Source organism: Papaver somniferum, chromosome 11 (assembly GCF_003573695.1).
Source record: "Papaver somniferum cultivar HN1 chromosome 11, ASM357369v1, whole genome shotgun sequence".
In the NCBI taxonomy this organism is placed as follows: domain Eukaryota; kingdom Viridiplantae; phylum Streptophyta; class Magnoliopsida; order Ranunculales; family Papaveraceae; genus Papaver; species Papaver somniferum.
This window is the reverse complement of record NC_039368.1, coordinates 133,546,770-133,560,156: the sequence shown is the minus strand read 5'-3', so window position 1 is coordinate 133,560,156 and position 13,387 is coordinate 133,546,770. Positions and strand designations below refer to the sequence as shown.

General features: G+C 36.0%; 1 protein-coding gene across 1 annotated transcript; it reads right to left on the bottom strand.

Annotated features, from left to right (window-relative positions):
• Positions 1–12,323: 12,323 nt before the first annotated feature.
• LOC113325211 (eukaryotic translation initiation factor 3 subunit B-like) lies at positions 12,324–12,884 on the bottom strand. Its single transcript, XM_026573421.1, has one exon. It carries the CDS (start codon positions 12,882–12,884, stop codon positions 12,324–12,326), a length of 561 nt encoding a protein of 186 aa, XP_026429206.1.
• Between the last annotated feature and the right edge of the window lie 503 nt (positions 12,885–13,387).

Below are 13,387 nucleotides of genomic sequence, written 5' to 3'. Positions count from 1 at the left end.
GGTCCTGAGATACCTATAGCTATGCTTGCAAGCACCGAAACAAATGAATATCCTCTGAAATCTACTGGTTTCATCCTCAACTTCAAACTTCACATACCTATCGGGATTAGTTTCTTCAATTGCTTTGACATGCCAAGTTAAATCGCTATACTACTTCTCGTCATCGCCATGTTGTTCTTCAAATACTGCTTCTTTCCCTTTACATGCATGGTGATACTTAATATTGGACTCATTAGTTTTCTTAAAAAGTGACATGATCTGATTGGGTTTTAAGCTAGGATCACCCTGTATATTGTCAGCGATCAAATGCTTGACTAACTTGGTTGTCACTGCAGGACTCTTCAACCTCAAACCAACACCACAACTAAAAAAAAAAAACGGAATAAGTAATGTGCACCATGTTGTACACCTAATAAGATTTCAAAACCAACACAATGAACATACACACAAACCAAGCAAGAATATGTAATTTAAGAGTACAACAAGTACCGTGCACCACAATGTACACCTAAAACAAACATACATATATAAGATGCACAACTATGTCCACCATTATGGACATACACACAAAAAGCCTAAAGATAAGTAATGTGGACTAGTATGAAACACTAACCTGTGAACATTAGAGTCTTTCAGCACGAACCGAGAAATATCACCATTTACAGGCCCAAAGTGAATCCTCCAACCACAACCATCTTCTTCGCACTTTGCAGCAAAACGAGTCTTGTCATTTTTAAGAATAACAATCTTGAAACCAGTAGCCATCTTGTACTTATCAAGATCAATCCTAACAACTTTAACACCACCCGTAAATTCTCTACTAATCTTATCAAAAACATAAACCCATTCTTCAATAATGAGAGGCTTCCCCTTGTCTGCATCATGATCTAACACTCTTACCATCTTAGAACTTTCAGTTACACAAGAACGAGAACCAGAACTACTACTACAACCAGACTTAGAACCAGAACTACTTCTACAACCAGACTTAAAACGAGAAGTATTATTCCGAATCATATCCACATGCAAATAGACATCTTCATTACCAATAAGAACCATGAAACCAACTAAGCTTTGCAGTTGTATATCACCTGTCACAAAAACTACTTGACCATTGTCCATATAGCTGAAACATATACTCCCAGGAGACAAAGACCTCCAGTGCTTACATGCAAAATGCTTCAATTATTCTACGGTTATTTTAGTATTAACACGAAAAACAGCAGAATGCTCACCATGATTCAAAACAACATTAATAAACTTCTTAGACTTGTTTGATACCCCTACATATTATAAAATAAATGATAATAAACATTTGAAGCTTCAAACAACAATTTCGTATAACCTAAAAGTAAACGGTGTACAGGAAAGTACACATTTAACCGAAGCCAAAAACATCAAGTACCAGTAAACCTAGATAAAAATACTCCATCAATTAAGCTCCAAAATCTTACTGGAACACATAATTGAATAAATCAGAAGCCTAGGATCTAGTATCAGTTCAATTTCATATCATGCATCATAAAACTAAAAAAACATCATCAAACAACAGTAAACAAAACTCGAAATGATCTAGTATTAACAGTAAATCATCATCATCGCGAGAATCAAAGCTAGCATATAACAAAATATCAACTGAAGATCATACGAATTGATATCATCAACTCATAAACTCAGAAATCAGAAACAAAACCTGAAAATTAGATGTAACAGATGAAATACAACCAAAAAAAACTAACCTGAGGTTGAATTATGCTCCATTAACAATCAAATCAAACCTAACCTCTATGAATCTGTTAAATCACCTCCGAATTCAAACCTTGAAAGATCTATCTCTCAATCTATCGTGAATTTCCGATTTCAGAACACTTTCGAATGTAACCTGAGTTGAAATATGATGAAGAAACGATCAAATCCTCTCCGAAACTGTTAAATCGCCTCTCCGAAACTTTTTAATCTCTGACCTGCTACCTGTTTTGAATTTGAGATCCAAAAAAATCGATTTCAAAACACGCCTTATATATACGGAATCGCTTCAAGGCTAATTATGGTATATCGAAAACTCGCAGACTTGGGACTCAGACTTGAATTTGGACTAACTCGTCCAACTTTGGACTAAACTGTAGCATGCGGGGTTTTTTTGGACTAATCTGTACCGGGCTTGAGACGGGAGGACTAATGCATCCAAAGCCCAACAACTTTGGGACTAAACGTCAATTTCTACTTTTCTTGTTGTGTGCGAAAGAAGCGATAAAACTAGGGGGAAGTAAAAAATCTGGAACTGCGGATTTCATCCGTATCCGTCCGTAAAATTGCGGACAAAACCTAATCCGTAAGATATATGGGCCGAACACGGGTGAGATTCTCAAATCCATACTTTTAACGTTTTGTTTGCGGTTGGACTTTGAAATCCGCGAATTCACCTATACCGTAAAATAACATTTCTCTGTTCCTCTTCTGTTGAATTTCATTTTTGTATATTCTCTTTTCTTAATAAAAATTCTCCGTTCATATAAAAAAAATGGAGGAATAATATTTTGCCAACGTGTACTGAAACACAAATACCTCTGCTTTTTCTATTATTTTTTGAATCAATAAAACGATATAATTTTACGACTAAAAAATAGCATAATTACATTACCTTAAAACCACAATGGCCGGAGGTGTATGGTAAAGTTTAAACAACAATGTGACATGTTCGATAACATCAATAAAATAATTTTAGAATAAATGGAGACAAATATCTCATTTTTCATCAATATGACAATGCCGGCGGGCGGCGGCAACATTAATAAACAAAGTAAGTTAAAAAAAGCCCAAATAATTTTAAGCCCATTGATAAGATCCTTTGTCACTCCGGTTCCCTTTTAAGAACTTTTTCTTAAAGGTCCGCGTCTCCGCGAGTTATTACCCCAAAGGTGTCACAATCCTTCCACAAAAACCCATCAAAACAAAAGTAACACAAAAACCCCATCAAAACAAAATTAACACAAAAATCCCAAATTTAAATGTTGGTTTCATCAAATTTTATTTTGGTTTTATCAAATTTTACAATGATACCAAAATAAAATTTGATGAAACCAACATTTAAATTTGGGATTTTTGTATCAATTTTTAAAAATTGGAGATTTTATATCAATTTTGTTTACACTTTGGACTTTCAGTTACACAAGAACGAGAACCAGAACTACTACTACAACCAGACTTATAACCAGAACTACTGCTACAACCAGACTTAAAAACGAGAAGTATTATTCCGAATCATATCCACATGCAAATAGACATCTTCATTACCAATAAGAACCATGAAATCAACTAAGCTTTGCAGTTGTATATCACCTGTCACAAAAACTACTTGACCATTGTCCATATAGCTGAAACATATACTCCCAGGAGACAAAGACCTCCAGTGCTTACATGCTAAATGCTTCAATTATTCTACGGTTATTTTAGTATTAACACGAAAAACGGTGTACAGGAAAGTACACATTTAACCGAAGCCAAAAACATCAAGTACCAGTAAACCTAGATAAAAATACTCCATCAATTAAGCTCCAAAATCTTACTGGAACACATAATTGAATAAATCAGAAGCCTAGGATCTAGTATCAGTTCAATTTCATATCATGCATCATAAAACTAAAAAAAACATCATCAAACAACAGTAAACAAAACTCGAAATGATCTAGTATTAACAGTAAATCATCATCATCGCGAGAATCAAAGCTAGCATATAACAAAATATCAACTGAAGATCATACGAATTGATATCATCAACTCATAAACTCAGAAATCAGAAACAAAACCTGAAAATTAGATGTAACAGATGAAATACAACCAAAAGAAAACTAACCTGAGGTTGAATTATGCTCCATTAACAATCAAATCAAACCTAACCTCTATGAATCTGTTAAATCACCTCCGAATTCAAACCTTGAACGATCTATCTCTCAATCTGTCGTGAATTTTCGATTTCAGAACACTTTCGAATGTAACCTGAGTTGAAATATGATGAAGAAAGGATCAAATCCTATCTGAACGATCAAATCCTCTCCGAAACTGTTAAATCGCCTCTCTGAAACTGTTTAATCTCTGACCTGCTACCTGTTTTGAATTTGAGATCCAAAAAAATCGATTTCAAAACACGCCTTATATATACGGAATCGCTTCAAGGCTAATTATGGTATATCGAAAACTCGCAGACTTGGGACTCAGACTTGAATTTGGACTAAGTCGTCCAACTTTGGACTAAACTGTAGCATGCGGGGTTTTTTTGGACTAATCTGTACCGGGATTGAGACGGGAGGACTAATGCGTCCAAAGCCCAACAACTTTGGGACTAAACATCAATTTCTATTTTTCTTATTGTGTGCGAAAGAAGCGATAAAACTAGGGGGAGTAAAAAATCTGGAACTGCGGATTTCATCCATATCCGTCCGTAATATTGCGGACAAAACCTAATCCGTAAGATATATGGGCCGAACACGGGTGAGATTCTCAAATCCATACTTTTAACGTTTTGTTTGCGGTTGGACTTTGAAATCCGTGGATTCACCTGTACCGTAAAATAACATTTCTCTGTTCCTCTTCTGTTGGATTTCATTTTTGTATATTCTCTTATATTCTCTTTTCTTAATAAAAATTCTCTGTTCATATAAAAAACTGGAGGAATAGTATTTTGCCAGCGTGTACTCAAACACAAATACCTCTGCTTTTTCTATTATTTTTTGAATCAATAAAACGATATAATTTTACGACTAGAAAATCGCATAATTACAATACCTTAAGACCACAATGGCCGGAGGTGTATGGTAAAGTTTAGACAACAATGTGACATGTTCGATAACATCAATAAAATAATTTTAGAATAAATGGAGACAAATATCTCATTTTTCATCAATATGACAATGCCGGCGGGCGGCGGCAACATCAATAAACAAAGTAAGTTAAAAAAAGCCCAAATAATTTTAAGCCCATTGATAAGACCCTTTGTCACTCCCGTTCCCTTTTATGACTTGTTTTGTTTTTGGTCGGCGAGTTATAACCCCAAAGGTGTCGTCATCTTTCCACAAAAAACTCATCAAAACAAAAGTAACACAAAAACCCCATCAAAACAAAATTAACACAAAAACCCCAAATTTAAAAATTTGATGAAACCAACATTTAAATTTGAGGTTTTTGTATCAATTTTTAAAAATTGAGGGTTTTTATATCAATTTTGTTTAGGATGGAGTTTTAATAGATCTCAATATTTGAGTGGGGTTTTTATACCACAAGTTTGGTCACCTTGGATTTTTATGACTTGTTTTGTTTTCTTAAAGAACCAAACTATTTGAGATTTGGGATTTTTCTGTTCCCACGAAATGACCTTCATCACAAAAGGAAAAAAACATTTCACCATAAAGAGAAGAAAACTATATTGATTTGATAAGGCTAAATTAAACTACAAATGAATTAATTAGAAACATAAATTTTTATTATACAAGAAAATTGACTCTTTTAATTTTACATAATACTAAAGCCAACAATTTTTATACTAGACCATGAAAATTCATATAACCAACCCTAGTAAGTACTAAATAAATATAAAATGCTTTCTCTTCGATCCGAGCGAGCGCAGTTTCTGAATAGTTTTTTCTCTGATCAGCCTCCCCGGAGATTATCATCATATGAAGTTTTCCATAGCAAAGGAATTGATTAAGCTTCATAGATAAATGATCTAATATTGAGTAGGCCAAAGAAAGGTACTAATAGCATAGTTTCGCTTATACTCAAGATCACCATGAACAGGTAATCCATATTGAATAAATAGACAATCTAATTTCCATTCATCCATTGATTCATAATCTGATTTCTTATACCTTGGGTAATGCAGTGGCATCTGAAAATACCCACACTTGTTTTTCTTTTCCATAAACATATCTCCATAAACTTGCTGCTGCTTCTTATTCCCATGGACATGATCATTTTGCAGCTTCATCATCAACTCACTGTTGTTGTTTGAGATATGATCATATGCAACTTCTTCACCCATTGCTGCTAAGTCTCAAAAAAATGAAACGAAGGTGATGGTAAGAAGATGTAAATTAGAAAATATGACTCTCTCTGTTTCTGCCTCTCTGTAGAACCCTAAACTGCTTACGATTCTAGGAGAGACTCCTAGAAGGTATGGTATTTATAGGGTGTTGAGAGAAGTTACACCGGCCCGTAAAAACAGAGAGATCTTGACTGTCACCTCCTCATGAGGAGAATCCTACTACTACACGCAATTTGTTGAGGAGGTTATGTAGGTACATGTTGTGTCCCTCACACTTGGAACTTTGTTTGAATGCGACCCACGTACACACTCTAGGAAAGGAAGGGGAAAACCCTAGCATTTACTTACAATACTTGTGGGGGAGTATACGCATATTTTGTTGGAGTATTTGACAACCGCGTAATGAGAAATTACAGCTTGTAATATTGAAAGGAATATACACTTTGTACACGGTAATAAATGTAGAGAATATTTGCAAATAATTTTTAACGGTCTGTAAAATTCTCCCAAAACCGTATATACTGCATATAGGGAACAATAAAATCTTACCAATATAACTGCTTTTGAGAGAAATAAATTACCCATATAATAAATTGCTGGTATTATGGTAGGTGAATCTTTATTGAAACAATAAAATCTTACAGACCGTTAAAAATTACCCCTAACCTACAGGGAGTTTATAGTCTTAGCAGTCGTGTACAGACGAATTTCATATTTACGAGACTATACTCAGTATTGCAGGAGAGTGCATGTGTATGCTACCATTTTATATTCTGAATCCGGCCTGTTGGGTAGAACAAATATATCAACCATTGACGTTAAAAGCGAAAAATGAAAAAAAGAATATATCACATTTGTCTTGAGGTAACCAACCAATATACGCTAGAAAATTAAGAAAATAATAATACGGTTGTTCAGGTGTAAATTGGGACGGGCTAGCACGTTTATGGCACAACATAGCACGTTAAAATTCGAGCACGGCACGGCACAACACGTGACCGGCCCAGTACTGCACAACACGTTTGTTTAATGTGTTGTGCTGTGCCAAAACAAATAGGCACAACGGCACAACACAGCACGCGGCACATCACAACCCAGCACGCTACGTCATGCGTAAAATACTACACAATACATCACATTTGATGCATATTTCACAGAAAAATTATTGTTTTAGCCAATTTCTGACATTTTATTTTCGTTATGCTAATTTATTTCTGTAACAATACATGTACTAACTAAAATATCTCAAAAATATTTATTTTGGGAACATAAAATAAGTGCGCTACCACAGCACGATACAACACATTTATTTTTCTGACACGGCACGGCACGCCATTTAGCACAACACAGCACAGCACGTCTGAATCTGACATAGCCCAGCGTAGCACGCAACACGTTAAGCATGTGACTTCGTGGGCTGGCGCTATGCCGGCCGGCACGTTTTACACAAAGAGTTGTTCGTGTTGGGTCTTGATTCAAGATGTGATTCAAACAAGTGACCGAGCATAAAGTTGAATCAAGTTTTATGTGCCCAACCGTTTGGCATTGAGAAATTTTATTTTTGTGCCTATTTATTGGGCGCAGAACCATCAGATATTTCTTGTAGGTTAGTATTCTACGACTTTATGGTTTCCGCCAAATAATTAGGTGCGGCTTGGGCCTTGGCTAAATTGTTGGGAAATTTTTCTTTGAAGGGTCCTGTTAACCAAAAGTTTCTTGGGATTTGAAATTTGGATGAATAATGAATGGAAGATATACTGATGAAACAAAATCAAACTATTTCATGGCAATGCGAGAGAATTCTGGTATGATCGTCATTCTTTGCTTCAAGGTACAATATGTCATAATCTTCTGGACCTTTCTGAAATTTTGGGAATCTGATCCAATAATCAAAACCATATTAAATACCTTGAAATGATACTACCTTCAACGTTTCGTGTACCTAAGGTTATCTCAGGAATCAATCAGACCCCAATTCATTAATATTGCGTAGTATAGCACTATGGTCTATAGCCATTATATGTCTAGAAGTTTTATCTTGACCGCCAACTTAACCTTTATTTCGTAGCTCCATGGGAATTTTTGTTGGATATTTTCAACAAACCCTTAATTTGTAGGCGATATTTAGAGTTTCGGTGATCGACCTGACCGGTCAGGTCGCGGGGTTTATGGGGCAGTGGTCCCTAGAAGAGTGCGAGACAGCATCTTGTAGGAATTTTTCTGTTTTAGGGTTTCTAATGACAGTTAGAAAAGATGAACAGAAACATCGTTTTCCCAAACAGACACCATTGTTGGAAGAGATGTGTATTCACACTGAAAAGATGCATGTTGGAGATGAAGAGTCATCTTCAACAGATGTTAAACTCTCTATAAATTGCGTCCTTGTTCTCCACTCAAACACATAAAAAAAAACTCTCTCTGTTTTCTCTCTAACAAGCATCATCATAATCAAAACCTGTGTGTTCTTGGTTGGGTCAAGGTTGTACAAGCTTTGAATCCAACATTGTTGTAGGGCTTCAAGTATCCTGACGGCAATATTCATTGACCTATTTGTACTCGCCAATTCAACTGGGAAGGGTCGAATAATTGTCGAAAAGAATCTATTATTAGAACCTTGAATCCGGAGATAACATTCTTTTCTTCACCCTGTTTTAGTGTCAGTTTTCCAACAACTCTGGCAGGAATTTCATATATAGTTCATTTGAAATTATAGAGCCTACCATTCCCAAACGAAAATCGTTGAGTTTTCACATGGTGTATGTAGTAGAACTGTTACATTTCTTAACAAATTTTAGACGAGCCTTACATGGTCAAAGACAGTCAACTGTCAATCAAAGGCCAAAAATATGTATCAAGACCCAAAATCAAAATGCACCTCCATGGCATGCCATGCCAACTAACCTTACATTGAATCCTCACCTTTATGAATTCAATAGAGATTAATAAGCTTTAAAACATAAAGTCGTTCTCAACTTGAAATTATTGAGCGCAGGACGTATGATATGTATATCTACCTAAGAATGACATGTTGCGAGAGACCAATCAATGTTGTACACGAACCTTGGCTATTTTTAAATTTTAACAGATGGTGTTTAATGGTGGTACCCTATAGCTGAATCCTAGTGGGCAATTTGGGATCAATCAATGCATGTCGATGATGTTCACCAATGTGGATAGGCAACCAAAGCCTGACTAATTTAAGCATAAGTTTTTGCGACACCTGTATTGTTTCATCATCCATATTTTTTTTCTTTTTTGAGATTGTTCTAGTGGGATCTCATTTAATCCTAAAAAAAAATAATTAACGGTAGCAAAACAAAAATGGTATTCGATCATGCAAACACTTTCAAAAGCTTTGTGAATCAGAAAGTGTTGAAGTATTGGTTTTGGCTCACACGTATAGATTTTGAGTAGATTTATTGTCACATAATGAATTTGGGTAATAGAGGATTGTTTGTCTCGGGGTGAATTTCTGGTTTCTTATGATTTTTGGGTCATACTGGCCAAAAAAAAGGTATTTTTGTGGTCATGTGGTTGATTTCGAGTCATGGATTTACACCGCAAGATAGGTTTTGAGTTACGTATTTTCTTGGTTGAGACAGAGTTATGTTGAAATGACAAATTTTAGGTTACGGTGGCAGAATTCAAGTCACAGTACAAGTTTTGAACCCCCATGTAATTTATTGCTACAATGGCAAATTTGGGCTAATATGTGAAATCTAGATCACGAAGCGGATCTTGAATAGCAAGTCAATTTTTAGGACACGAGGCATATTTTAATTTTGGACCATAAAAGTTATTAATTATCAGTAAAAGTTGGGTGAAAATTGTGGAGCATCGGGGCATTAAGCAGGTTCTGCAAATGAAATTGTATCCTTTAGCATTCACTTCAAAAAAATGCCTATGTCGATCGATGAACCATATGTGGCGGAAAACTGATGATGGAAACAAACTACTAGATGGAAATGCGAGCATTGCGAGGTCATGATCATCCTTTGCTAGCTTCATTTTTTGTAAATGTCATGATCATCTAGAATTTTCTGAAATTTTGGGAATTCTGAGCCATGTATATCAGAACCATATTAAATACCTTGAAATGATGCAGCCTTCAATGTTTCGTGTACCTGAGGTTATGTCAGGATGTGCTCGGACCCAATTCATTAATAATGCACGATATAGCAGCCTGCTGTATCCATATTCTCGTGTATCTCAGCTCCGAGCGTTCACAAGAGTAGCTGCCAAAGAAAAATATGGCCGATAATATTTATTACAGTAGTTATTTTTTTGGTTATTCGACATTTTTGTATTTATTCAAATTAAAATTGTGATTACATGATTGCCTACAAGAGTAGTTGTTTGGACGTGGTTCATCAGTCAATTGAGTGTGATCCATAGCCAGTCCGCGGTCACACACCACACTTCTGAGTTCTGATCAAAATTCCGTTCATCCCACACCATTCTTAAGTTTAAACCCCAAGTTTAACATACTTGCGTTCCTTGCAGACTATCTTACAGCATCCACAATAGAGGAAGCTTAAGTTAACCCAAAGTTACATTTAGCAATAGGATTTGGACAAAACCCACAATGATCAAGGGGGCTATATACTGATACAAAGTCAGCCAAAAACTCCCCCGTGTAATTTAAATGTTTCCAACATTAGTTAAAAACTTGCACATAAATCAAGCAAGGCGTGGTTTATAAGTGTACCTCATTGAAACTCACTTTTAGACCAAAATTATAGACTCCCTTTTAGACAAAAATTATAGACAAAAATGAAAAACTGTGATTCTTTTTTCGGGACGGAAATAGTATATATGTTGGAGGTATTTTAATCCTCGCGTTCTGTCAAGTTCAAGTTCAAATTACATCCAGAACCAAACGTAGTTTGAGGAAGCACTTGGCCAAATTAATTTGACCGAGTTTGCATTTGCCAAGTTTGTCTGATTGTGCTTCACAACAAAGCCATATTGAGCTTTTTTGGGGCGTCCATTATGGACTCTCTTGGAAGGCGTAAACCACCTTGGATCAGTTAGCAGAATGCAAATGAGTTCGGTTCATAACTATGGGCATATCACATAAATCCTGCTTTTTAGGAAATTTATGTCGAGAGTGAGCCGTATAGCTAAGCTAGGGGATTAATAACACCAAAACCTTTTTCTTGTACGATTCGAAACATTGAAGTGCAAAACTGGTCAAGGATCGAAAATCAAGATTTGGAGTTTGAAGGAAGAACGAGAAGAATTGTAAATCCAACCACATATATATTTAGATCATAACATAATTACAATACAACATTACGGTTATTCATATATAGAGAAATACAATTCAACGGTGACGGGTACGGGTACGTAATTCATGTTCATCTACTGATACAAACATTCATGGTATTAGTGTTCATTAGCTCCCCTTGACACTCTTACTGAATGAAACTTCTACTGACTCCACAAGAAAGCCCCCATGGCGAAGTTTCGTTTGTGAACAATATCACCGGTAACGGGTAAACCGTACTCTTTGAGCAGAGCATCTATCCTCCATTCGGGCATGGTCTGGTATTCAGCTTTGGTGTACCTAGGATAGTGTAACGGCATCTGAAAGTACATCCCGCCACATGATGAAGACGATGTTCTTTCCTTATTTTGTTGTCGTGCCATTTCGCCGTTCCCGTAACCAGAGATTACTGATTCACTTCCCATAACACCAATTTGGCTCTTCTAGCTTATGTTTTGGTGGTCTTTTTTCTGTCGATGGCGACAAATGAGCTTCTGAAGAGATGCAGATCTTTGCTACTTGTCTCCTACCACACTTCTCATCTATTTATATAGAGGAACTTGGCAAAGAGAGAATGATCTCGAACACACAAACTTTAATGTGTAATGTGACCCGTAAATCAATATTGAACACACGTATCGTATATGGTTTCAGCTAACTACAAGAATGACATGTTGGTAGAAATCAATGAATGTTAAACATGAGATGTTGCTATTCGGGCAGATGGCCAGTAAGGGTGGTACCGCTAGCTGTAGGTTCATAGATTTTAATATTAATTCTAAAGGCCTAGTTAGTAGCTAGTGGCCAATCTGGATCAATCAGTGTATGATGATGTGTTTACGTTACGTCGATAAGCACCCAAAGCTTATTTAATTTCAGCAACAACACTTGTATCTTCCAAAATTTATAGCTAGAAATTTTTCTTCGTGGGGTCGAAAATGAATAGACAAAACAATAACATTAGCCAGCTGTAGTTAGAATAGAATTCAGTAAAAATAAACAATGGAGATAGATTTCTCATTGCGATATTATTATAATGGTGTTTGTCAACATGTAAATAGGAAGAAGAATGAAAAAGTAATTGACACTTTGAGAAACTACTCTTGGTCGAACTCCCAAGTAACAGCAGCTCTTCTTTAAGACCTCGACTAGTTCAGCTTCATATGATGATGCTTCATCATCACTTGCTTCGCCATTTATTAGGAGCTGCTGCCTCTCTAATTTCTCTTCCTCGTGCAGTTGCTTCCATTGCTTGATCCAGGAGTCCCACTCTTGTTGCATCATCTCTCGGTTGTGCCTGCCTTTTTCATGCAGCTGAGCAGCAGCATCCTGGTCTTCAGTTTCATATTTCTTGCTGTATTTTTCAAGGTTCTTTGAAATTTCTTCCCCTTTTCCAGCGGGCAAGAAAGATGGTGTCCTTGGACGCCACGAGAACTGATGGAGGTGATCCTTTGAGATTTTGTACAGCAGCTTTCCAGTAAAAGACCATATATTGAACCCGTTTTCCATCTCATGAACTGAAGTAACAGATGTTGCAACATATCTTCCAGTGGGATCCCACTCAATGTTTGTCGCCATGAAATGCTCTGCAATGGTCATTGTTTCAAGCTCATCAACATCATAGAATTCCAGTTGTCCGTTGAGACACTAGTGGAAAATGGAAGTTAAACCACTGCCAAGACAAGAGATAATATCTTTAAAAACGACTGTGTTCATCAGTTGGAATATTGAAGTGGTTTTTTCCAAAACAACTGTGTTTGGCAAATGTTGAAATCTTTAAAAGAACTACTTTCATTGACAGTATCCGGGTAATACTGATAGACACAGTAGTTTCTGTTGATGATATTTAATAAAAAAAATTGATTATTGGTTCAGCTGAATCCAAAGCTGATTCAACTGAATCAACAACTAAAAGCTGAATCACTAATAACGACTCAAAACTGAATTTAACAAAATTAAATAGATAATGACTTCAAAACTAAATTTGTATAGAAATGTGTACACAATTTACAATTTCACCTATCTAAAATGTTCATCTAAAATACTTCCGAGTTCCAAGTCCGGAAAACTTCTAATACTAA